Here is a 24,089-nt window from a genome sequence, read left to right on the forward strand (position 1 = left end):
CTTGGTTCTATCCTGTCAGCAAGAACTCTATTTCTGGGCTATACCCTGGAGTGATAGGTAAAAATTGGATTTTAGGGCTGGCGAGATGCTCTTGCAGAGGACCCAGATTCAGTTCCTAGCACTCTTAACGCAGCTCACAATTCTCAACTCTTGTTCTAGGTGATCTGACTCCCTCATAACAGACACATGCAGGCAAGACAACAATGCAATAAAATGAAAAAAATAATTAAAAAATTGGATTTGAAAGTGATAAAGTTGGGAATGGCTGTGGAAATAGGTGTGGTAAATATAGACCCAACCTTAGTTAATAGTACCCCAACATAAAGCCATAACTCATTTAGCTCAGCTCATCTAGGCAGTGGGCTATCACATAAGGATACTGATGGGTTTTGAGAAAGACCATTTTCATATAACAAAGTTATTGTGGTCTGGGCACCACATGGCACAGTGAGCATTTCATTCATGGGTTTAATCATGAACCCTGAAAAAATCGTGTTAGTGCCTAATGTGTAGGTTAAGCTTTACTATAATCATTTACCGACCGAGAAAAATACATTATACAAACATTATACAAAGTTGCAGATATCTGCTAGGGGTCCTGGAATGTGCTCCTCATGGGTAATGAAAACTACAATGGAATTTTGTTTTCAAGAAATAAGGGTTGGGCCGTGCGTGGTGGTGCACGCCTTTAATCCCAGCATTCGGGAGGCAGAGGAAGGCAGATTTTTGAGTTTGAGGCCAGCCTGGTCTAAAAACAAAACAAAAAAGGTGTGGCCTTGTTGGAGTAGGTGTGTCACTGTGAGTGTGGGCTTTAAGACTCTCATCCTAGCTACCTGGAAGTCAGTATTACGTTAACAACCTTCAGGTGAAAATGTAGAACTCTAATTTCCTCCTGCCTGGATGCTGCCATGTTCCTGCCTTGATCATAATGGACTGATCTTCTGAACATGTAAGCCAGCCACAATTAAATGTTGACTTTATAAGACTTGTCTTGGTCATGGTGTCTGTTGACAGCAGAGAAACCCTAAGACACCTTGGTACTGAAGTTACAGTTGTAAGCCTCCCTATGGGCACTGGAAACCAAACCCTGGGCCTCTGCATGAGCAGCCAGCCAGCTCTCAACCACTGAGGCTTCCCTCCAAATGGCTCAGCAATTACGAGTATTGGGTGCTCTTCCAGAGGACTGGGGGTTCATTTCCCTACACTACATAACACCAGTCCCAGAGGATCTGACACCCTCTTCTGATTTCAGAGAGGAGAGATTACATGCAGACAAAACAGCCATGTGCACAATTTTTAGAATATTCTGTTTAATGCTTAGAACAGCCCAGTGAGATTATCCCCATTATTGGCCCTTTCAAAAATAAACTAAGAGAGAAATCACTTGTCTGATGAAACCTAGTAAGTAATAAGATGAAGATTCTGCCCTGGTCTGGCTCCTGTCTTCCGTATTTATTCTAGCTGAACCATAGAAGCTTCTGCTGCTCTAGATGCAGAAAGACACATGTGTCTCAGGGTTTCTATGCCTGCACAAACATCATGACCAAGAAGCAAGTTGGGAAGGAAAGGGTTTATTCAGCTTACACTTTCCACATTGCTGTTAATCACTAAAGGAAATCAAGACTGGAACTCAAGCAGGTCATGAAGCAGGAGCTGATGCAGAGGCCATGAGGGATGTTACTGGATTGCTTCCCCAGGCTTGCTTGGCTTGCTTTCTTATAGAACCCAAGACTACCAGCCTAGGGATGGCACCACCCACAATGGGCCCTCCCCCACTGATCACCAACTGAGAAAATACCCCACAGCTAGATCTCATGGAGACACTTCCCCAACAGAAGCCCCTTTCTCGGTAATAACTCCAGCCTGTGTCAAGTTGACAGGCAAAACCAGCCAGTACACACATGCATGACAATAGTCACAATTAAAGAGCTTGCTTGTGGTTGGAGTGATGGCTCAGCAATTAAGAGGACCCAAGTTCAATCCCAGTACTCCTCACAACTGTCTCTACGTTCCAGGGGGATCTGACACTCTCACAAAGACACATGCAGGCAAAGCATGCCCATAAAATAAAAATAAAGTAAAATGCTTGTGAGGCAGAGGCATGCTGGACCCTGTGAGTTTAAAACCAGCTTGGTCTACATAGCAAGTTACACAGTGAGACGCTGTCTCTAAAAAGAAAAAGATTTTTGAGCTGGGAATGGTGGCACACATCTGTAAGTTGGGAGGTAGAAGTGGGAAGTTCCAAGTTTCTGGCCAGCCTTGTTTATAGAACAGTAACTTAAAGAACTACAGGGAGACTGTCTTAGTCAGTGTTCTGTCCCTATGAAGAGAATCATACCCAAGGTAACTCTTTTTTGTTTGTTTTTCGAGACAGGGTTTCTCTGTATAGCCCTGGCTGTCCTGGGACTCTCTCTGTAGACCAGGCTGGTCTCAAACTCAGAAATCTGCCTGCCTCTGCCTCCCAAGTACTGGGATTAAAGTCGTGCGCCACCATGCCCGGCTCCAAAGCAACTCTTATAAAAAGAAAGCATTTAATTGGAAGCTTGCTTATAGGTTTAGAATGTTAGCCCACTGTCATGATGGGAAGCAGACAGACATGGTGCTGGAGAAGTAGCTGAGAGTCTTAGAGCCCACCCCTAGTGACACTTTTCCAACAATGTCACTCCTACTCCAACAAGACCATGCTTCCTAGTCCTTCTCAAACACTTCCACTCCCTGGGAACTAAGCATTCAAACACATGAGCCAATGGGGCCATTCTCATTCAAACCACAGATACCCTGCCTCAAAGTGGGGGAAGTGGAGGCCGAGAGTGGTAGCTCAGTAGTTAAGAACACTTGCTCTTGCAGGGTTCTATTCCAAACATTTATGTCAGGTGGCTCACAACCTCAATCTGTAACTCTCATTTGAGGAGATCTGACACTATCTTTTGGCCTCCTAGGCCAAAACACTCAGCACCCACACACATTTAAAACAGAAAGGGTTGCTGTGGAGCAGAGCAAAGCACAGACGCATCACTTTTTTCTTCAGGGTGTCCCTGCATATTCTTGTTATTACAGCACTTGTGATAGCACAAAGAGGCAGGGGAATCTTACATTTAAGGTCAGCTTGGGTGCCACAAACTGTCTCCAAAAGTGGGTGAAGCTAGAGAAATAGCTCGGTTTAGAGTGCTTGTCTAATATGTGTGAAGCCCCAGAATCACTAACACTCAATGTCCTGTGCTTAGATACAGACCATTCAACTAATTTTCCACATGGAATGAGTTTCCTACTTGCTAAACTCAAATGGATTTAATTATTTACATGACTTTTGAAATTCTTGATATTAATTAGTTAATTTACTTATTTTGAGACAAAGTTTTGCTATGAGAAGCATTGAGTGGCCTGGAGTTTTCTATATAGATAGAGACCAGGTTGGCCTGCCTGAATTACAGTGTGTGTCACTGTGCCTGGAACTTTGTTTTAGATGGGGTCCCATGTAGCCAGGATGACCAGGGCAGACATGGAAGTGAGAGGACAGTGCACAGGAGTTATTTCTTCCCTCCTACCATACGAGTTCTTGGAATAGAGCTCAGATCATCAGCTTTGGTAAGGTTATTTACTTAGTGAGCTATCTCCCCAGCTTCCTGGATCCTATTTTTACTTCTCCAGTGCTGGGCTTATAGGCATGTATCACACACCTGGTTTTATGAGGCTCAGTGCTGTACTCACAAAGTTATATCCCGAACCCCAAGTATTGACCAAATTGCTCTTGTCATCTTGCTTTTTTTTTTTTTTTTTTTTGGAGGGGAGGGGCCATGCTAGTGGCGACCAAACCTAGGGAGGCAGAGAGGAAGATCATGGAACCGCATTGACAAGCACTCTGATCGGAACAGGAAGCTCCAGGTTCAGTGACAAGATTCTGTCTTAAAACATAATCTGGGCCGGGCATGGTGGTATACATCATTAATCCCAAGATTTAGAATCCTGAAGCAGGTAGACCTCTGTGAGTTCAAGGCCAGACTGGTCTACTTCCTGCCTGAGAGTTCAAGGGCAGCCAGGGTTATATAGAGTGGTCCTGTCTCAAAAAATACCAAAAGATAATTAAATTAATAGTAAGTAAGTAAATAAGGTGGAGAAGGGCTGGAGAGATGTCTTAATGGGTAAGGGCACTGGCTATTCTTTCAAAGGACCTAGATTCTATTCCCAGTGCACAGAGGAGACTCACAACTGTCTGTAACTTCAGGAAGATTTAAATGTCCTCTTCTGGCCTCTGAGGGTAGCACACATCCACATGATGCATAAATATACATGAAGGCAAAACAGCCATATACATTTATCTAAAGAAACAAACAGGGGCTGAAGAGATGGCTCAGAGGTTAAGAGCAGTGGCTACTCTTCCAGAGGTTCCGAGTTTGATTCCCAAAAACCACATGGTGGCTAATAACCATCTGTAATGGGATCTGGTGCCCTCTTCTGGCCTGCAGGATACATGAAGGCAGAATGCTGTATACATAATAAATAAATGTTTAAAAGAAAAGAAAAGAAACAAGGTGGAGAGTGACTGGAAATGACCCCAGAAACCATCCTCTGCATTCCAGCACAACACTCTTTTTGTTTGTTTGCTTGTTTTTTTTTTTTTTTTTTTTTTTTTTTAGCAGACTTAATTCTTTTATTTTTCTTGTACAAAATCCTTATGTAGTAGCCACAGCTGGAGCCTGGGTCCTCTGAACAGAGACTCTGGTGTGGGTTTTCACAAGATGATCAGTGAATTCCTGATAAGGAGACTTGGTGAAGACAGTCTCTTTCCAGAGGTCGGGGGTCAGGTAGCTGTAAGTCTTGGAGATGGCATCAAAGGTGGCCTTAGCAAAGTTGCCCAGGGTGGCAGTGCAGCCTCTGGCTGAAGTGTAGCAGTCATCTATACCGGCCATCATCAGGAGCTTCTTGGGCACAGGAGCAGAGACAATGCCAGTGCCTCTGGGGGCAGGGATGAGACGCACCAGCACAGAGCCACAGCGGCCTGTCACCTTGCATGGAACAGTGTGGGGCTTGCCAATCTTGTTCCCCCAGTAGCCTCTCCGCACAGGGACGATGGAAAGCTTGGCCAAGATGATAGCCCCTCGGATGGCAGTGGCAACCTCCTTGGAGCACTTAACACCAAGACCAACGTGACCATTGTAGTCCCCAATAGCGACGAAAGCCTTAAACCTGGTGCGCTGGCCAGCCCGAGTCTGCTTCTGCACTGGCATGATTTTCAGAACCTCATCCTTTAGGGACGCACCCAGGAAGAAGTCAATGATCTCAGACTCCTTAATGGGCAGGGAGAACAGGTAGATCTCCTCCAAGGACTTGATCTTCATGTCCTTAACCAGGCGGCCCAGCTTGGTGACGGGGATCCACTCCTTGTCTTCAGCTTTACCTCCACTGAGGCCTCGACCACGGCCACGGCCTCGGCCACGACCGCGGCCCCTAAGACCGCTGCCGAATCCTCCGCGGAAGCCGCCGCGGCCTCCTAATCCTGGGCCCCCGGGTCCTCCGGGCCCTCCCGCTGCACCGGCGTCATCCGCCATTTGGTGTTTTCCCGAAGAAGAAGAAGAGTTGTTTGCTTGTTTTGTTTTTGTTTTTGTTTTATACAGGGTTTCTCTGTGTAGCCCTGGCTGTCCTGGAACTCACTTTGTAGACCAGGCTGGCCTCGAACTCAGAAATCTGCTAGGATTAAAGGCGTGTGCTACCATGCCTGGCTATCACCCTGATTCTTGGTTCATGTTGATTTGTATAAGTCAGTGATTTGCCTGTATTCATTGTTTGCCTGGTGCCCGTGAAGACAGAGGGCACAGGAGTGCCGTGTTCCTAGAGGCCAGGAGATGGTGTTGGATCCCTGGAATTACAGGCAGTTGCCAGCTGCACAATGTGCATACTAGGAACTGAGCTCCAGTCCTCTGTGAGAGCAGTGCATGGTTTTATCCACTGAGACGTCTCACCAGACAGCCTCTTGATTCTTTGCATTACATCCTCTGATCCTCTTATTACCCTTTGGCCCCTTTCTACTTGCTAATCATATGCTGACATTCTTCTTGGTTCTTTTATGTCTGATTTTTATGAATTTTTTTACTTATTGCCACGCAGTGTTATCCAGTAGGCTGGCCTCCAACTCATTGTGTAGCCCAGGATGATTTTTAAACTCCTGCCTCCCCCTCTCAAGGGCTGGTGTCACAGGAGTGCAACATCTTGTCCTACATTGAGCTCTTCGTTACTTAGCAAGGTTATTAGATGTTATCTTAGGAATGGGGAGGCTGAGATAGCATAACTGCTTGAGTCCAAGGCATGTCTGAACTACAGCAAGACTGTTTCAATAACACATACATGTAATGAGGATATGGGTGCGTTTGTTTTTTCCCCTCTACAGCCTTTGTTAGCTCTCTCCACTGTCAAACTGAGAACTTTTTTCATCATCATGCAGAAAAATGGGAAGTACTGGAGGATGCTAGGAAGTAAAAAGGTGCAATAGTACAACTTTGTGTATTTTCATAGGAAGACTAAGGGTTTCCCTGTTAGAGCTCCACCCCATCGCCATTGTCGCTGAATAAAGTGAATATCTCAGGCAAGGATATCATTGATTCTGTGACTTTCCATCCCAGAGCAACACACACTTCTGACCAGCCTCCACTTTCATTCAAAAGTCCTTTGAGACCTGGCATCTCCCTATAGGGTTGTTGGGTTGTTTTTTTTTTTTTTTTTTTTTTTTTTTTGCCTTATCTACAACCAAACTGAAGAAATGTGGTTTCAGGCAAAGGCTCGTTTAGCATATTCTTCCTTTCTACTTTACTTTACTTTACGGATCTCTGCACACACAGATCACAGCCAAGGTCTATTACTTCTGACCTTTCATTTTGTGTTTGAGACAGGGTCTCAAGGGGCTCCTGGAATCTTGACCCTTCACCTGTCAAGTTCTGGAATTACAGGGTTCTGTCAGCACGTCTGCTTAGGGCAATTATTTACATAAGCAGGTGACTCTAAATTACCCCTGGAGTGTTATAAATAAATAACCTTGTCTCCTCGATGCAGAACGTCTGTCGAAGGATGGGTCGCTTTAGTTTCTTTCGTTGCACGGATTTATATGATAAAGAGCCTCCAGGTTTCGGACCTGCTGGGCCGCCTGGAAACTTCTACCCTCACTACTGTCGAGGAAACCCCACGTTTTGGAGCCACAGAAAGTTCCTGATTTTCAGGACGCCGCCACTCAACCTCAGCGGCTGTCACCTAACCCAAGGCCCAAGGACAGTCAAAGACGGCCTAGTGCACACGTTCAACGGAACCCCGCCCCTTTGTTTCAACGTAGTTCCGCCAAAAACCTCTCCTACTGACGTTCCTATGGCCCAATTAGGTTTCGAGGCTTAGAGGGCGGCTCCTCCAATTAAAAAAGAGATTTTTCAGATTGGCACCAGTTTAGACCAATAGCTGATAGGCTCCGAGTTTTTTTTTCCCTATAGAAGCGTTAGTGGTGATGACGAACAGCAAGATCACCCAATGACTGTGCCTACGGCGGAGGTTGCCCCGCCCCAGCTGCAGGACCGGCGGAGAGGACCGCTTCGGCGCTCAGTCTCCACCCGGACTCCGCCATGTTGAGTCTTGTGGGGCGTGTGGCCTCGGCCTCGGCCTCCGGGGCCTTGCGGGGACTCAGCCCTTCGGCGGCGCTGCCACAGGCGCAGCTTCTACTGCGAGCTGCTCCCGCCGGGGTCCATCCTGGTAAGCGCCTTCCTGGAGGAGCTAGTTCGGTTCTTCTCCCTGTGACCTTGAGCTTGGGCCTATCGGATCCGTTCTCCATAAGGATCCCGGGGCAGCGGACTACTGTCCAGCCGCGGAGTGCAAGGACAGTCGCCCGTGGGAGCGTTGATCGAACCAGCAGCGTCCCATTTTGTGAGGCTAGAGTGGCGGGCAGCTGCCTTGACCTTGAGGTTTTGAGGGGGATACCAAACTCGAGAATAATGGCGGTTTTGTGCACGAGGTCGGGAAAGCAGTGCGGGTGGGTTCCCAATTGCAGCGTGCCCTTCTCCACACTTCTTCCTATCTTGCAGGAGACTTAGTCTGGGCTCCACTAACCTTCCCTCGGGGGATAAATCCGGGATTCGGGTGACCTTAAGCTGTCCTAACACTAACGCCTTCCAATACCTTTTTTGTCTGCTAGCCAGAGACTATGCGGCGCAGGCGTCTGCGGCCCCGAAGGCAGGCACTGCCACCGGGCGAATCGTGGCAGTCATCGGCGCTGTGGTGGACGTCCAGTTCGATGAGGGATTACCACCCATCCTAAATGCCCTGGAAGTGCAAGGCAGGGACAGCAGACTGGTTTTGGAGGTGGCCCAGCATTTAGGTAAGTAGGACGTTTTAGAGGTGGGAAAGAGCTTGTTAGGCTTAAATAACACAAGATCGTGCCATCTCCCGTCTGTGATGACTTTACCAAATGACTTTCGTTCTTCTGAGTTTGCTGAAGCCACACTCAGGTGCTGAGAGGGAGGCCTGTTTGCTTTCCATCACCCTTCATTACATACTGTTAGGTTTTGGTGCTTATAACGTGTTAATGCTGATTGACAGGGGAGAGCACGGTCAGAACTATTGCTATGGATGGCACTGAAGGCTTGGTTAGAGGCCAGAAAGTACTGGATTCAGGGGCACCAATCAAAATACCTGTTGGTCCTGAGACCTTGGGCAGAATCATGAATGTCATTGGAGAACCTATTGATGAGAGAGGTCCTATCAAAACCAAACAGTAAGTTTCTCTCACTGCATTTGTGAACATGGGAACCTTTTCTTGCAGTTGTACACAATGAGGTAATAACTGGTAGTAAAGCAACGTTTTCCTACAGTATTACCTCCATTTCTGTTGTATTCAGTTGTTGAAAATGAAGATACAGAAGTTTGGATTGTTGAAAACTTGCTACATAGAACCCCCTATTACTTTTTTTAAAGCTGTGTTACATTATGGATTCTCTAAAATGTACAGGTCTTTATTTTCTTACTGGTATATAAAGAAACTTTGTTATATTAAGTTCAGTAAAAGGAAAATATCAAAAAAGAGGATTATTTGTTCTTGAGACAATATTTTTTATTGCAGAGAGATGATGTCCGTGACAGCTTAACTTGGACAAGATTAGACTTGACTGTGGCTTTTGCGAATGGTGCCTGGGTTCTGACCCTTTCCCCCCTTGAATCTTACAGATTCGCTCCTATTCATGCTGAGGCTCCTGAGTTCATAGAGATGAGCGTTGAGCAGGAGATTCTGGTGACTGGGATAAAGGTTGTGGATCTGCTGGCCCCATACGCCAAGGGTGGGAAAATCGGTATGTTGGTTTTTGGTCCATGTTTTCCAAATACAGTATAGCATGGAGACCCATCTTTGAGAGTTTGACAGCCTTCATTGATGATCAGCTTCTGACTTTCGTTCTTCTGAATTTGCTGAAGCCAGATGCCGTTCCTGAGAAGGGGAAAACGGACAGAACTGAACCGTTTTTGAAGGCTGTGTAATTTGGAACTGCAGAGATCTGAACTATTTCTTCTTAAACTAGGACTCTTTGGAGGTGCTGGCGTGGGAAAGACAGTGCTGATCATGGAGCTAATCAACAATGTGGCCAAAGCCCATGGCGGTTACTCTGTATTTGCTGGTGTTGGTGAGAGGACCCGTGAGGGCAATGATTTGTACCATGAAATGATTGAATCTGGTGTTATCAACCTAAAAGATGCCACTTCCAAGGTGAGCTCCATTCAGAAAACTAATGTGTTATGTTTGATGTGATGAGCCCCGGGTTCTATAAACAAAATAGTTGTCTTCCCACCACCATTTTCCAGAATACCAATGTACATTTCTCTGGTGTGAGATATTTCTAGACTTTTTTGATAAGTAAGTAATCCAATTTGAAAGCTGATTTAAAGGTGTAGAATGGAAGCCACTCACATATCTCAGTCTTATTTTTAGTTTAGAAATTATTTCCAGTGTTCTCAATTTCATGAAGGTTGCAAACAGAAACATTGGCATCCAGTGGAAGATCCCATTAGTGGTGTCTCTCTCTTCTCTCTGATTGGGAATCTTGGATTTCTATGTGGCTTCCTTACTACTCTGCTGTCTTTTCTGACTTGTGTATGTTTTACAGGTAGCGTTGGTATATGGGCAGATGAACGAACCACCTGGCGCTCGAGCCCGGGTAGCTCTGACTGGTTTGACCGTTGCTGAATACTTCAGAGACCAGGAGGGCCAAGATGTCCTGCTGTTTATTGACAACATCTTCCGCTTTACTCAGGCTGGCTCAGAGGTAGGAGGGAAGCCTCAAGGCCTGCTTTGTTGAGCCAGTTGGGCATATTAGAAGAAAAATGTAGACACCTAAGACCCTTATTCTTTACTTGTCTTTTAGGTATCTGCCTTGTTGGGCAGAATCCCTTCTGCTGTAGGCTACCAGCCTACCCTAGCCACTGACATGGGTACAATGCAGGAAAGGATCACCACCACCAAGAAGGGATCGATCACCTCGGTGCAGGTAAGGAAAAAAACCAAACTAGGGAGATAATAACACCATATTATACTTGGGGCTAGAGAGATAGTTCACAATTAAGAATGCTTCAGGTTGCCCAGTGCCCGTCAGGTGGCTCACCATCTGTAACTCCAGCTCAGGAGACATGGCGCCCTCTTTTGGCTTCCATGGGTACCTGCATACACAGTAAACATGGTCGGTCTGGGGCGTGGAGATGTACAAAAATCATGTGCTAGGTGAAATGGCACTTGCCTTTAATCCCAACACTTAGAAGGCAGGGGCAGGTGGATCTCTGATTGAGGCCAACCTGCTCTATGTAGAGTACCAGGACAGCCAGTGTTGCTTCTTGAGGTCCTGAGTTTGATTCCCAGCAACTACATGGTAGCTCATAGCCACCTGTTATGGGATCTTCTGGCATGAAGGCATATATACAGATTGAGCACTCATGTATAAAATAAATAAATTTTAAAAGATTATGTATTTGTATGCTAGATTGTAAAGGTTAAGTTAGAAACAAATGCTCATTAGCTGGGCGTGGTATTACATACATATACCTGGGATCTTAGCACATGGGAAACAGAGGCAGAAGGATCAGGAACTCAATGCTATTTCCACCTACATAGTGAATTCCTGCCTAACTTCACTATCTGACACTGTCTCACACCAGAAAATGGGACATTTTCTTAAGTAATTCTAAGGTACTGGGGCTGAAGAGATGGCTCAGTAGTTAAAAATACTTTCTGTAGGCAGGTGGTGGTAGCCCACAGGAAGCAGAGGCCGGCAGATCTCCAAGTTTGAGGTCAGACTGGTCTAGGACCAATTCCAAGACAACCAGTGCTACATAGAGAAACCCTGTCTTAAAGAAAGCAATAATAATAATAGTAATAATTTCTGGGATTCTATTCCCAGTACCTAGTAGTGGCTCACAGCCACCTGTCATTGCAGTTGGCGAGGATCAGTCCGACCCCTTGGGTACATTCTGCAGGCTCAGTCGTGCATATGGTGCACAATGAAAATATTGTTGTGCGGTTTTTGACATTAGATCTGCCTGTGCAGCTTCTAGCTGGCCTGGTACTCACTTTCTATTCAGCTCTGTTTGGCAGCTAAGAGTTGGGATTATAGACCGGAGCTGCTACATCTAGCTTTCATTGTTATCTTGCTTGTGTGTTGTGTGTTCCAAGGCACATAATAAGCAAGCAACAAACAACACATAAGCAAGATAATGATGCTAAACAGACCTTACCATGCACCCTCGTGGTCATATTCAATTAGCTATTGCAGTGCAGGAACATCTTTTAAGAGCACAACATAAATAAAAGTTGGTACCATCACAATAAAGTGTTGGCATAGTATGCTGACCCAGATAAAGGGAGTCCATAGCTTAATCCAGTCCCAGAGATGCCAAGAAAAAAAAAAGACCTTGATTTTGAGAGGGGAATGAAAAGGGCAGGCTTAAGCAGGAGTGGGGTTACTGCTGATCTCCTGGGTTCTTGACTCTAGGCTATCTATGTGCCTGCTGATGACCTGACTGACCCTGCCCCCGCAACCACCTTTGCCCATTTGGATGCTACCACTGTGCTGTCCCGGGCTATTGCTGAGTTGGGCATCTATCCAGCTGTGGATCCACTGGACTCCACCTCTCGAATTATGGATCCCAACATTGTTGGCAATGAGCATTATGATGTTGCCCGAGGAGTGCAGAAAATCCTGCAGGTGAGTGTCTATCCTCAGAGTCAATGGCCATCAAATTGTAAGGGATTTGAGACCTCTATAAGGACTAGATTTTTTTTTTCCTGAAGTCATTTGTGTGAACAAGGAAAGTTGAGAATGGATTGATACTGCTGATGAGGTGTCCCCAGTTTCAGGGTACTCTACTTCACCCTTAGAATACAGTTGTCAGACTAGCAGTAGTGGTACACATCTTTAATGCCAGCCTGATCTACAAGGATAGCCAAGGCTACACAAAGAAACTCTTTCTCAAAAAAATAATCAGTTGTTTTCTAACCTAGTTGAATAGGCAGAATATGACACTAACCTTGGTTGACGGCTTCCTGGACCTTCTGAAGGTGTAGGCACTTAACTCTGTCCTTTCATCTTGCTTGCTTTTAGGACTACAAATCTCTCCAGGACATCATTGCCATCTTGGGTATGGATGAACTTTCTGAGGAAGATAAATTGACTGTGTCCCGGGCAAGAAAGATCCAGCGCTTCTTATCTCAGCCATTCCAAGTTGCCGAGGTCTTCACGGGTCACATGGGAAAGCTGGTGCCCTTGAAGGAGACCATTAAAGGGTTCCAGCAGATCTTAGCAGGTGAGGTGTTTTCCTTTTATCAAGCCTAGCCATAAAAGTGAGAGAAAACAAGCCTATCTTCTCATTCTAACATGATCAAATGAAATGATACCTACCTTTCTTTCTTTCTTTTTTTTTAAAGATTTATTTATTTATTATATGTAAGTACACTGTAGCTGTCTTCAGACACTCCAGAAGAGGGCACCAGATCTCGTTACGGATGGTTGTGAGCCACCATGTGGTTGCTGGGATTTGAACTCTGGACCTTTGGAAGAGCAGTCGGGTGCTCTTACCCACTGAGCCATCTCACCAGCCCCAACCTACCTTTCTTTCTTAAAGATTTATTTATTATATCTAAGTACACTGTAGTTTTCTTCAGACACTCCAAAAGAGGGCGTCAGATCCCATTACAGATGGTTGTGAGCCACCATGTGGTTGCTGGGAATTGAACTCGGGACCTTTGGAAGAACAGTCTATGCTCTTAACCTCTGAGCCATCTCTCTAGCTCCCTTGTCTATACTTTAAAAGTATACCATTAAAGTCCATAACTGTCCCATGTCACTGAGTTGAAAGTGAGAATTTTACCTCAGGTGCAGCAAATTACGGGTTTTAAGTGCTGTGTGTCTGAGTGTTGTATGGAGTTAGGTCCTCACAGAACAGCCAGTGGAGGTTAGAAGTGGCATCTGGTCCCTGTAATTAGAGGTGAGAAAGCAGTAGTCAGTGTTAAGCCACCACTCCAGCCCCAAACTTATATTCTTGATCTACTACATCTTGTCTTAAATTACACATACACTGGTATGAAGGCAGAACACTTTACACATAATAAATCTTTAAAAAAAATTATACTTGGAAGGGGTGGATATGATGCACACCTTTAGTGCTGGGACTCCTAAATAGATCTAGGGGCTTGATTTCCAGGCCAGCCAGGAACACACCCCCACCTCAAAAAGTAAATTTCACGTGGAAGTTGAAGTTTCCTTGCATGATGAGGTTTCACAGTGGGCTCAAGTGGTGAGGTGTACGTGCTGCAGGAAGCTGATATAACTCAACTTCTTACTATGTTTTCCCCTATGTAGGTGAATATGACCATCTCCCAGAACAAGCCTTCTACATGGTGGGACCCATTGAAGAAGCCGTCGCAAAGGCTGATAAGCTGGCAGAAGAGCACGGGTCGTGAGGGACTCCAGCCAAACTCGGGCCAAACGCGGCACTGCACTGATCTCTCCATATCGAGTGAGAGCTCAGGTTTCCATGCAGGCCATACAAGAGCCTTGATTGAAGATGTGATGTTCTCTCTGAAGAGTATTTAAAGTTTTCAATAAAGTATATACCCCTCATTTATGTCTGTTTATGTTGCTTCTGAAGCAGCTTATAATTGAGCTCACAGTGGTAGGCCACATTTAGGAAATCATTGTTAGAAACAGAATTATTATTAAAAAGATCAATTTATTAATGAGATTCTATGGGCCTTGTGTTTCATAATAGGCTCAGCTTTGGTTTTTGCTCCAATTATCACTAAAGTGTTTTTCCCCTGGGGAAAATAGATAAATTATTCAAGACAGGGATTACGTTTTTAGGAAATGTTGAATATCTGTCACAATTGAGGGTCTTGTCTAGGTACTCATTCAGAAAATTCCTAATATATTGCCAGAAATTTGAACAAGCCTAGCTGTGCATGTTTGTGTTTGAGTCTTCAGGGAAAAAAAAATGAGGTCTCCTAAGATCCCTTATGAAAAAATTTTAAGGCTTCTGTGGTGTTACAAAGAGTAATCTTTATACTGTTGCCATTGGGACTTTTGAAAAGCAGTACTTCCTCTTCATAAAAATGGGTGCCTTAGCACACACTATGCTAGGATGTATTTTGTGCCTTACAACGTGTTTGAGCCCAGCTAGTGGCCTCTTGTGGAAGCATTTGAGACTACAAGACCTGCAATCTCACCATTTTGAGATCTATTTAAGGCTATTTGCAAGGAGGTATTTCTATCATCTAATGACTTTACAAACCAGCTGGAGTTGGCCTGGGGAGGAGCCTACATCTATAAGTTTCACCTTGTAAAGTTGTCCACTTGGGGTAGAGCTCTGGACAGCTCAACTCCCAATTCTGAGCTGTGACCTGAAGGGCTTTGGGAAAGGTTCCTGGGGTGGAGTAGAGGCCTGAGCTTCCCATCTGTCTATGACGTCCTTGGCTCCGGGCCCTCCTGTGTCAAGATCAGGACAGAAGGTGGCGCCCCTGAGTTGCCTGTTCTTGGTAGTTTGCTCTTGGAGCTTGGGTTGGGGGAAATGCTGTTATCGGGTGGGGACAGCTCCAGATCCTGACTCGAGTCGGCAAAAAGACCTAAGAGTACACAGGTCACCTCTTTCTGCTTTGTCACCCAAATACAGACTTGGAAACTGATATTTTAAAGGTCATTTCCATCCCGGTGTTCGTGTTCTCTAAGGTTTGTAGAGAACCTTTCTCTCTCGCTAGCTGTAACTCTGTTTCCTTCATCCTTTACTGTCCCCTTCAACCACAGTCCTAAAGTATTAATATAGTTCTAACCTTCCTCCATATTTCTCCTCGTCGGCCCGGTCCTCGCCTCCTCCCTCTCTCCACCCAATGAAAGCCCCGCCCTTCCCTCCTCCCTCCCACCCCAGTCTGTCATACAGGGACATCACCCTACAGCAGTTCAGGCTGTGTGGTTCGCAGGAAGCATACATACATTGGCTTTTTTGGGGTTTTCGAGTTCCCAGCCCATAGTTGGGCAGGATCCAACAGTAGCCTTCAATTGAAGCGAGACCCAAGGGCAGTGAGAATCTGGGTCCTAATCCTGAGTCCTGCCAGCCTGACATGGGTAAGTATGATAGCTGCCCCTGGGAAAGGCCTGAGGGATGCCCAGCTCCCTCCCTGGCTGACTCAGCAGGGGTGGGGCCTAACCTTTGCTCTTTTGGGGGGTGAAGGAGGGGAAATGGACTGTGGGGGGACACGGGGCTTAGCTGGTGAGCTGCTGAACATTGGCAAGCTCCAGCTCTAAGGAAGAGCCTGGGGTTGTATCTTAGGTTAGGGCTTCCTTCCTCAACCTTGAACCCCCCCCCCCCCCGCTCCAATTTAAGTGCAGAGATTCGACTAGTATTTTACTGTATTCATTACTAGTCCAGTCTTAGTCTTGTAAGAGATGCTTCCCCTCCCCCTAGTTTCTCTCGGTGTTTCTTCCTCCCCCCTTTAACCCACCACCGGGTCGGGGCTGCACTGAGCAGCTGCTTCCTGTTGCCCCAGAGGTTGCTGCAAGGGTGGTGGTGGTGGCTGGGGCCAAACCGAGCAATGAATAAAGCCGATTCTTAGCCCTGCATCAGCCTCACGACCCTGTTACGGATGGCCTTCACCATTGACAGGACAGAGAGCGTTTTGCTTCTGTGGATTCCTGATTCCAGATTTGTACAGCTGTAGTACGGATAGAGCCGGGAGAAGCCTGTTTACCTAGCAGGGCGCTGTGCGTGACCCCGACATGCTCTCGGCCTTGAGTTCCCTCTCCTGCTCTCCTAGGCCTCCTTGAATCTTTGTGGCTCCCACTGTCTCTCCAGCCTCCTTTGTGAATAAGTCTTAGCTAGCGCCCCGTGCCGGCAAAAAGAGCTCTTCAAGTACTCCAGTTCAGACCCACCGCTGTCCCCAACTACGCCGTAGAAGTTTCTGTCTTTTCCTGCATCTGGGATCCTTCCTGGTTCTGGCCCCTAGGAGACGCCACCCGCCGTCCCCTCCCCCAGCGGAGCCTTCGCGACAGCCGTCCCTGAGCGCTCGTCCTCACCCGGGTGGCTCCTGCCCCTTTAAGCGCCACCCCCCCCCCTCCACCGCCGGCCTCGGGCTGGGGGAGGAGGCGCCGCCGCCCGGCTCGGCCACCTGCGCCGCCGCCGCCGCCCGGCCGGGCCCTGCTTCAGGTGAGGCCCGGCATCCGCCTCCAGGCCCGGGGTCCAGGGCAGGGCGTCCCCGCAGCCGTTTCCTCCCCTGGGATCCAAGCTCTGACCTTCCCTGCGCCGGCTGCCCTTGCTCTCTCCCCCGCCCTGCCTCCTCGCCCGTTCCTCCCCTGTCCTCTGCGCCCGGGATCCGGAGGCTTCTCACGCCTCTCCGCCATCCTCTCCCGGGAGAACCCCTCCTATTCCGGCCCTGGATCTCCCCTCCCCCGCGCCTCTCTCGCCAGAAAGCTCTCCGGCGGTCTGGGTTTCGCCTCCTCTTCTCTGGAACTAGCGCTTTCCCACGCCATCCTAACCCCGGAGGGGGGGGGGCGGATAACCGCCACCCCAACCCCTCTCCTGGTAGTGCGGGGGGCGGGGGGTACGACGCACGTTACGGGCGCTGTCCGCCCTGCTCCGCTCACCCTTCAAGTTCAGCTAAGTCCCACCTAAAGCTTTTCTTGCGGAGTTTGGGGTCGGACCCGAGCACCGCCCCCTGATCTCGGTGGGAAGGGCGCTCGGCCCCGCTGGAGCTGGCCCCTCCCCCTAGTCCCGGCGCCGGGGGCAGCGGCGCTGCGGGAACCTTGTGATACTCCGCTTCAGCGGCTGTTGCGGCAGAACAAGACTGGGGCCAAGTCTCTAAGGGATTGGGGGTGCTGGGTAAGGCAAAGGAAGCCCGACCTTCTCTATTTCAGGTTACTCCCAGAAAACAAAACAAAACAAACAAAAAAACCCCGAGATGTCACTGTCATATATGCCTACCATGGAGCTGTCCGTTGGGGAATTTGGAGACTAGATCCGAGGGGCGCAGACCCACTTGGAGAAGGGGAGGGGTTATAATCTTTTTGGCATATTACGAGAGAACCTAACCTTACCAAAATACGGTGAGATTGTCTCCTCCGAAAAGGAACCAATGGGAATTGCTACAGGGCCAAGAGCTGTGGCTAAGGCAAGATCAGTTCAGTCATTGAGTGGGAGGTCTTATTAATTACCCTACCTTCAATAGGGAATACTCCTTCCGCCAACTCCTTCCATCCAGCTGAGCCCCGAGCTCCTTCTCTAATGCCCCTGCCTCCAGAATTAGGAGAATGGGTGTCAGGGTTTGTCTTATACTATTCTGAGTCTCAACTAAAGGTGCTGGGAGGGGCGCAGTGTGTGTGTGTGTGTCCTGTAGTGCTTAAGGTTGGATCCTTGGAGTGTCTTGAAGAGGAAAGGGAAGATACAGCTAGGATGCATACCACCATCGCATAGCCCCAGCCATCTGGCTCCAGAGTGGCTGGCACAATGACAGCTGACCCAGAGACAGGGAGGTACAGCAGGAACTTGGAGGGTGAGAAGGCCGTTTATCCCCAACTCATGTCTCATCATCCTCTGGCTTGTTTTGTGGGAGGTTCAGTCTGTTCCCCAGACACTCTTCTCACAGGTTGCTAATAAAATGACCGTTGGCCCCTTTCTCTTTGGAGTAGCTTCTTGAAGGGAGGCTTGTTGGCTAACCAGCCACATTGTATGGGGATTGACAAATGTTTGGGGACACATGGGATCAAGTCCGCTTTTTTGCGTTGAGATTTGGCATGGGGGGGGGGCGTGTCACAAGTGTTGTATGTCAAGGCACCTGGCAAAAAGTAAAAAGCTTTGGGGCGTATTCCCTGCCCACCTTTATCCTTCAGAGAGTAGGGAAGATCGCAGCCTAGGTGGGATAAAGCGATAGAAGCCCTTCTGTACCAGATGAAAAGACGTATTATGCCCTGTTTTTCCTCTTCTAATCTCTGGTGGTCTTCTATCCTACCTCTTTACTGGCTCAGGGCTGGGTTTGGGCCTAAAAGTAGCCGAGGTTACTAGGCCTGGGGCTCGGAAGGGGTGGGGACAGTGGGGCACAGGAGTAACCGGCTCTTCCGGAGCCAGCGGTGGGTGTGTGTGGGTGTGTGGTGATGAAGCGAAGGGGCGTGGTCACGGACCTCTGACTGGCGCAGGCTCCTCCTCTGCGTGCCATGTCTCAAACTGGTTAGCCCCGGGTGGGAGGTAGGAAGAGTCATCTGCCCTGGAAAAGGGAGAGGACAGAAAGATACTAGCTTTCCTCTAAACCTGTCTCTTCCCTCTCCTCTCCTTAGGTGCCAGTTCCAACCTAAGCTTTTTTTTTTTCTTGGTGGTGGTGGGGTTACACATTTTTGTTTGTTTGTTTGTTTTGAGACAGGGTTTTTCTGTATAGCCCTGGCTGTCCTGGAACTCACTCTGTAGACCAGGCTGGTCTCGAACTCAGAAATCACCCTGCCTCTGCCTCCCGAGTGCTGGAATTAAAGGCGTGCGCCACACTTCTTTTTTTTTTTTGGCCTAAATTTACTTCTCCTTTCTCCAGGGCGTTGAGGTTAGTGGGCTTTTAGAAGGATAAGGTGAGCCGGGCATGGTGGCACACACCTTTAATCACAGCACTCGAGAGGCAGAGGCAGGCGAATTTCTGAGTTCGAGGCCAGCCTGGTCTACAGGGTGAGTTCCAGGACAGCCAGGGCTATACAGAGAAAAAAAAAAAAGAAGGATAAGGTGTATGCCCCCAGGCGACCTTTGCCCTTTTGTGTTTTTTCCAGACAAAGTCTCACAATGAAGTCCTGACTAGTCTGGAACTGGATTTGTAGACCAAGCTGGCCTTGAGCTCACAGGGCGATCCTCTCATCTATGCCTCTTCAGTGTAGGAATGAATTACAGGCGTAGGTTGCCGTGACTGACTTTATAAACTCATTTTGACAGGGGAGAGAGATTTTGTTCTGTCTCCTCCTTCCCTTAGTAATCTACTTACCTCGGTTGAGGGAGAGGAACCATGTGCTGAGCCCACATTGTTGGCTTATCTTAAAGAGATCTTCCTTTTGAAACCTATCTGAACTATTTATAATGATGGGTGGGTAAAACATCTCCCACACTCAGATTCCCTCTCTGGTGTAAAAACATTGACTTTAGACTGCTGATTTGGTTCAATCAGACTCTGTCCACACCCAGATTTCCAATCTCTTGGGATCCCCCAGAGAAAAATGTATTTGTTGACACCTCAAAAACAGCCAGAATCTCGTTTGTGTGTCGCTCTTTCTAAGTCTTCAGACTTAGCTTTGCATAGTTTAGGCAATTGTTTACATTCTAAAACTACATTTCATTGATTTGAATGGGAATTATGAAGCCAGAAGTCTTGAATTGGAAGGAAGGGGAATGAAGTTCCCTTCTCATCATATTTTAATTATGTGTGACTTTGAACAGGTCGGTGAGCTTCTGTGGGTCTTGATTTCTTCATCTAGTGAGTGAGAAGTAGGAATTGAAAAGAAAAAGCTGTAACATACAACACTGTTTCCCATCTTGGCTCCCTGCAATACACATTCAGATGAAAGCTAAGCTATAATTCCTGTCTAGAGACTTCCAGTTCTCCAAAGAACACAGCCATGTAGCCTTGTTGGAAAAGGTATGGGAACTGGGTAGTGGTGGTGCACGCCTTTAATCCCAGCACTCCGGAGGCAGAGGCAGGCAGATTTCTGAGTTCGAGGCCAGTCTACTGAGTGAGTTCCAGGACAAGCCAGGGCTACACCGAGAAACCCTGTCTTGAAAAACCAAAAAATAAAAAGAAAAGGTATGGGAACAGAAAAATATTTGGGACTTTTTTTTTTTTTTGTTATCTTACTGCTTATCTTCTACTCTTTGGCCACATTTAGGCTAGATTCAGATCTTGACTGTGTGGAGCCAGAGCCAAGTCTCCTTTCCCCATGTGCAGGATTCTCTCCAACGACCAAGGTCCTGCAGATGACACCAGGAAAGCAGTGATCCAGGCAGGACCAGGTTGTCCCTACAGGACATAGGTGAGTATACTGCTTCCTTTTCATCCCTGTAAAATCGCTCCCTATGTATCAACTTCCACTTTTTCATTACCACCCTGCTGAGGAAATAAACAGCCCCGAAATGGTCCTAGAAATGTGCTCTAGCCGTTATGGTTAACCCTGAGATATAGCTCACCTTTCGATTTGACCTGCGTGAAGCAAGACTCCAACCCTCAATGAGATGCTGGTGAAGCAGGAACCTGCTGGGAGGGATTCTGGGCACTAGGACCCAGATTCGGATCTGAGACGAAGGGGCCAGGCACTAGGACCCGGCGGCCGCGGCGCTGGTGGGCGGTGCCGCCTGCCCCGTTTCCCCGCCCTCTCCGGCTTACTCCTCCCCTGCCGGCCATGTTGGCTCAGCTCAGGCCCCGCGGTTGAACCGCGACCCCCTTCCCCCTCCCAGACCCCGCACTCTGCACCCCTCTCCCGCGGGCGTCTCCTCCCTCCTGGCGCCCGGAGCCTGGCCATGTGAACCGCCCGTCCCCCGGGGAGAAGCGAGCCCCGACCGGGCCGGACGCCGTCGCCTCAGGTTTGTAGGGTGTGCGACCGGGGGCCGAGGGTCGGGCGCCCGGTGTCCGCGGGAGTTCCTTAGGCAGCTGGCGCCTCAGGTGACCGGGGCTTCTCCTCGCTGGGACGCCGCCGAGCGGTTGGGAGACCCCGGCCGGGCGCGGGTGGCGGCTGACGAGGCCCCCTGAGGTGGAGGTGGCGGTCGGGCTCGGCTGGGGTGGAGACCCATCCAGTGGCGGCGGAATCCCCGGGAGGGCTCCACCTCCTGGGGCGGCGGGGTCGCGGGCGTGCAGGGGATGGACGCGGGGCTTCCCGCGGTGGGCTACACCTGAGGCTCGTGCGGACAGGGGTTTCGGCCGCGGTGAGTGGGGGTGACTCCGCGGTGACTCCCCGGAGAGCCTCGGGTTTCTGTTCTCCGGGTCGTGGAGAGGGCCTGGCTGTCGGTCGTGCTGGCCTGACTTGGGGCCCTGGAGCCCCGGGAGAATCCCCGACTCTGGAGATGGGGGTTGATACAACTCATACTTGGCGTCTAGGTTTGAGTAGGGCCGAAAACTGAGGGGAAGAATAAAGAGGGATTCCTTCCCAAGGAAATCCTATCCAAAGGGGATCCCCGTTTCCGTAGAGAGACGGTGCTCTCGCATCATCCCTTTCTTTCCCGGCGTTCCCGACTTGCACAAGTCAATGCCAATAGCAGGCATCCTTTGTGGAGCTTACAGGAGTGAGGGATTTGTATCCTTCGGGGGAGTGGTGTTGGTGGGGGCGATAGCTTCCACCACCTCCATCTGTACACAAACTGCCCCTCCCCCAGCCTCCCGCAGGAAGTGGCCGGGAAATGGCAGCTGTGCGTTCGATGCTGCGTCTCTTGTTGTTTTGAAATGACCATTTTAATCTGATTTGGTTTCATTTTCTGAAGCCTTCTGGGCAAGCTTGGATCTGCCAAACGTTAGACTTTTTCCACTCTAGTATTCATTTGTCATCTAGTAGTCGATCAACTATAGTTGACCCACTGATCTTGGTCCTCCTTTGTACACTGTCTCTTCTGGACCCCACTCCTGGCCCAAGTTAGAAGTCATAGAGAATCAAAGTGAGTTATCATGAGCAGTGATCACTATTCAGAACAAGCAGTGCAGATTGAGTGTAGAAAGCTGCCAAGAGTACTTGAGATCTTTATGGAATTAGAGTGGCTTTCTTGATCCTTAATATTTTTAAGCATGACAGTTTTCTTTTTTGCAAATCATCGGAGCAAATACGCTTGTGGAGAGATACTTATGAGATGTGGAAGAAGGGAAAGAGGGAAGATGTGTACTTATGATTTGTATATAGGGATGGGGACTGATTATTATTACTAATGAGAGTGTTAAGCTTGTTCCTCAGTGGTGATTCTAGTCTAGTCCTGCAGGGAAACCTCTTCGTTGACTTAGGTTCCTGGAAGTTTTACCTTTTACAGAACTAATTAGGGGAATTTGCTATCATGATGTAACTTTCATCTATACAAGACACTTTCTTTCTCTTTTTTTTAAACATTTTTTAAAAAAGATTTATTTATTTATTTATTTATTATATGTAAGTACACTGTAGCTGTCTTCAGACACACCAGAAGAGGGAGCCAGATTTCATTACGGATGGTTGTGAGCCACTATGTGGTTGCTGGGATTTGAACTCCAGACCTTCAGAAAAGTAGTCGGGTGTTCTTACTCACTGAGCCATCTCACCAGCCCTTTTTTAAACATTTATGTTTGTGAGTACACTGTCAGTCTTCAGACACACCAGAAGAGGGCATCGGATCCCATAACAGATGGTTGTGAGCCACCATGTGGTTGCTGGGAATTGAACTTAGGACTTTGAGCAGAGAACCAGTGCTCTTAACCACTGAGCCATCTCTCCAGCCCCCAAAAGAATATTTCTTGAAGGGTAGGGTTTTTTTCTTTTTCCTTAAATTTTTTTGTTTTTGTTTTTGTACTTTATGTGTATGGGTCTTTTGCTGCATGTGTGCCTGGAGCCAGCCCATAGAGTCCTGATGCAGGGTTTGGATTGCTGGATTGGGGTTACAAAATAGTTGTGAATGTGAGGACTGAACTCCTGTCCTCTGGAAGAACAGCGCTTAACTGAGGAGCCATTTCTCCATCCCAAAATAACATGCTTTTGTTATTTTTAATTGTTGGTCTACAGGGTCTGGAGAGGTGGTTCAGCAGATAAGAGCACTGGCTGCTCTTCCAGAGCACTGGGGTTCAATTCTCAGCTCCCACATGGCATTTCACAACTGTCTGCAGCCCTGGGTACCAGTTCTAGGGGATCTGACACCTTCACACAGGCCTACAGATGAACAAAACTCCAATGCAGAAAAAATAAAATAATTTTTTTTTAAAAAACGGGGTGTGTACCACCATTGCTCAGCTGAGATTTTTTGTTTTTTTCGAGACAGGGTTTCTCTGTATGCCCCTGGCTGTCCTGGAACTCACTTTGTAGACCAGACTGGCCTCAAACTCAGAAATCCACCTGCCTCTGCCTCCCAAGTGCTGGGATTAAAGGCATGTGCCACCATGCCCGGCCAGATTTTTTTTAAGCTTTATTTTATTTTATGTATTCACATTCAGACACACCAGAAGAGAGCATCAGACCCCATTGCAGATGGTTGTGAGTCACCATGTGGTCAATGGGAATTGAACTCAGGACCTCTGGAAGAGAGCAGTCAGTGCTCTTAATGACTGAGCCATCTCTCCAGCCCCTCTGGGTTTTTGTTTGTTTTGTTTTGTTTTTAATTTTTGTTTTGAGACAGGGTCCTAGAACTCCCTGAGTAGACATGGCTGGCCTCATACTCCCGAGATCCACCTGCCTCAGCCTTCTGAGTGTCAGACTTAAAGTTTATGTCATTGCAACACAGAGACTTGTTTTTTGTTTTTGTTTTTTTTCTTATACCAGGATCAGACTGGCCTAGAACTAAGCATTTGAAGTTTATGTTGGCTTTAAATTGGGAGTAATCCTACTTCTACCTCTCAGATGTTGGGATTACAGAACAGACTCCACTCTACCTGG

At 47.8% G+C, this 24,089-nt stretch overlaps 2 protein-coding genes, 1 long non-coding RNA gene, 2 other non-coding genes and 1 pseudogene across 14 annotated transcripts in view; 4 read left to right on the forward strand and 2 right to left on the reverse strand.

Moving 5' to 3' along the window:
* Positions 1–4,598: 4,598 nt before the first annotated feature.
* LOC147002785 (small ribosomal subunit protein uS5 pseudogene) lies at positions 4,599–5,592 on the reverse strand (annotated as a pseudogene).
* A 1,900-nt stretch (positions 5,593–7,492) lies between these two features.
* Positions 7,493–14,120, forward strand: Atp5f1b (ATP synthase F1 subunit beta). Its single transcript, XM_021173617.2, has 10 exons — positions 7,493–7,722; positions 8,162–8,344; positions 8,566–8,740; positions 9,190–9,311; positions 9,537–9,721; positions 10,119–10,277; positions 10,377–10,499; positions 11,994–12,206; positions 12,603–12,804; positions 13,860–14,120. The coding sequence occupies exons 1-10, from the start codon at positions 7,596–7,598 to the stop codon at positions 13,958–13,960; spliced, it is 1,590 nt and encodes a 529-aa protein (XP_021029276.1). The 5' UTR covers positions 7,493–7,595; the 3' UTR covers positions 13,961–14,120.
* On the forward strand, positions 8,413–8,486 carry LOC115032199 (small nucleolar RNA SNORD59). Its single transcript, XR_003837856.1, has one exon. It is a non-coding gene; the product is annotated as a small nucleolar RNA SNORD59 (small nucleolar RNA).
* Positions 9,244–17,195, reverse strand: LOC110302853 (uncharacterized). 4 transcript variants are annotated; one of them, XR_015048500.1, is made up of 5 exons: positions 17,130–17,195; positions 13,369–13,473; positions 12,529–12,829; positions 10,614–10,668; positions 9,244–9,445 (listed from the first exon to the last, which is right to left on the reverse strand). It is a non-coding gene; the product is annotated as an uncharacterized LOC110302853 (long non-coding RNA). The 4 variants fall into 4 exon arrangements; XR_015048501.1 differs by lacking the exon at positions 17,130–17,195 and adding an exon at positions 16,419–16,519; XR_015048499.1 differs by lacking the exon at positions 17,130–17,195 and adding an exon at positions 16,238–16,345.
* LOC115032198 (small nucleolar RNA SNORD59) lies at positions 9,383–9,454 on the forward strand. Its single transcript, XR_003837855.1, has one exon. It is a non-coding gene; the product is annotated as a small nucleolar RNA SNORD59 (small nucleolar RNA).
* Positions 15,441–24,089, forward strand: part of Baz2a (bromodomain adjacent to zinc finger domain 2A) — a 35,678-nt gene continuing 27,029 nt past the window's right edge. For 2 of the 7 annotated variants that reach the window (XM_021173612.3, XM_029482200.2), the window contains exons 1-2: positions 15,441–15,614; positions 20,388–20,531. The gene's annotated coding sequence lies outside the window, so the exon portion shown is untranslated. Of the gene's footprint in view, positions 15,615–16,596; positions 16,693–17,124; positions 17,365–20,387; positions 20,532–20,815; positions 21,079–24,089 lie in introns of those variants that run through there. The other 5 variants (XM_021173610.3, XM_029482198.2, XM_029482199.2 and 2 more) reach the window with 5 other exon arrangements.

This window comes from Mus caroli, unplaced genomic scaffold (assembly GCF_978045245.1).
Source record: "Mus caroli unplaced genomic scaffold, Mus_caroli_1 scaffold_9, whole genome shotgun sequence".
Taxonomy (NCBI): domain Eukaryota; kingdom Metazoa; phylum Chordata; class Mammalia; order Rodentia; family Muridae; genus Mus; species Mus caroli.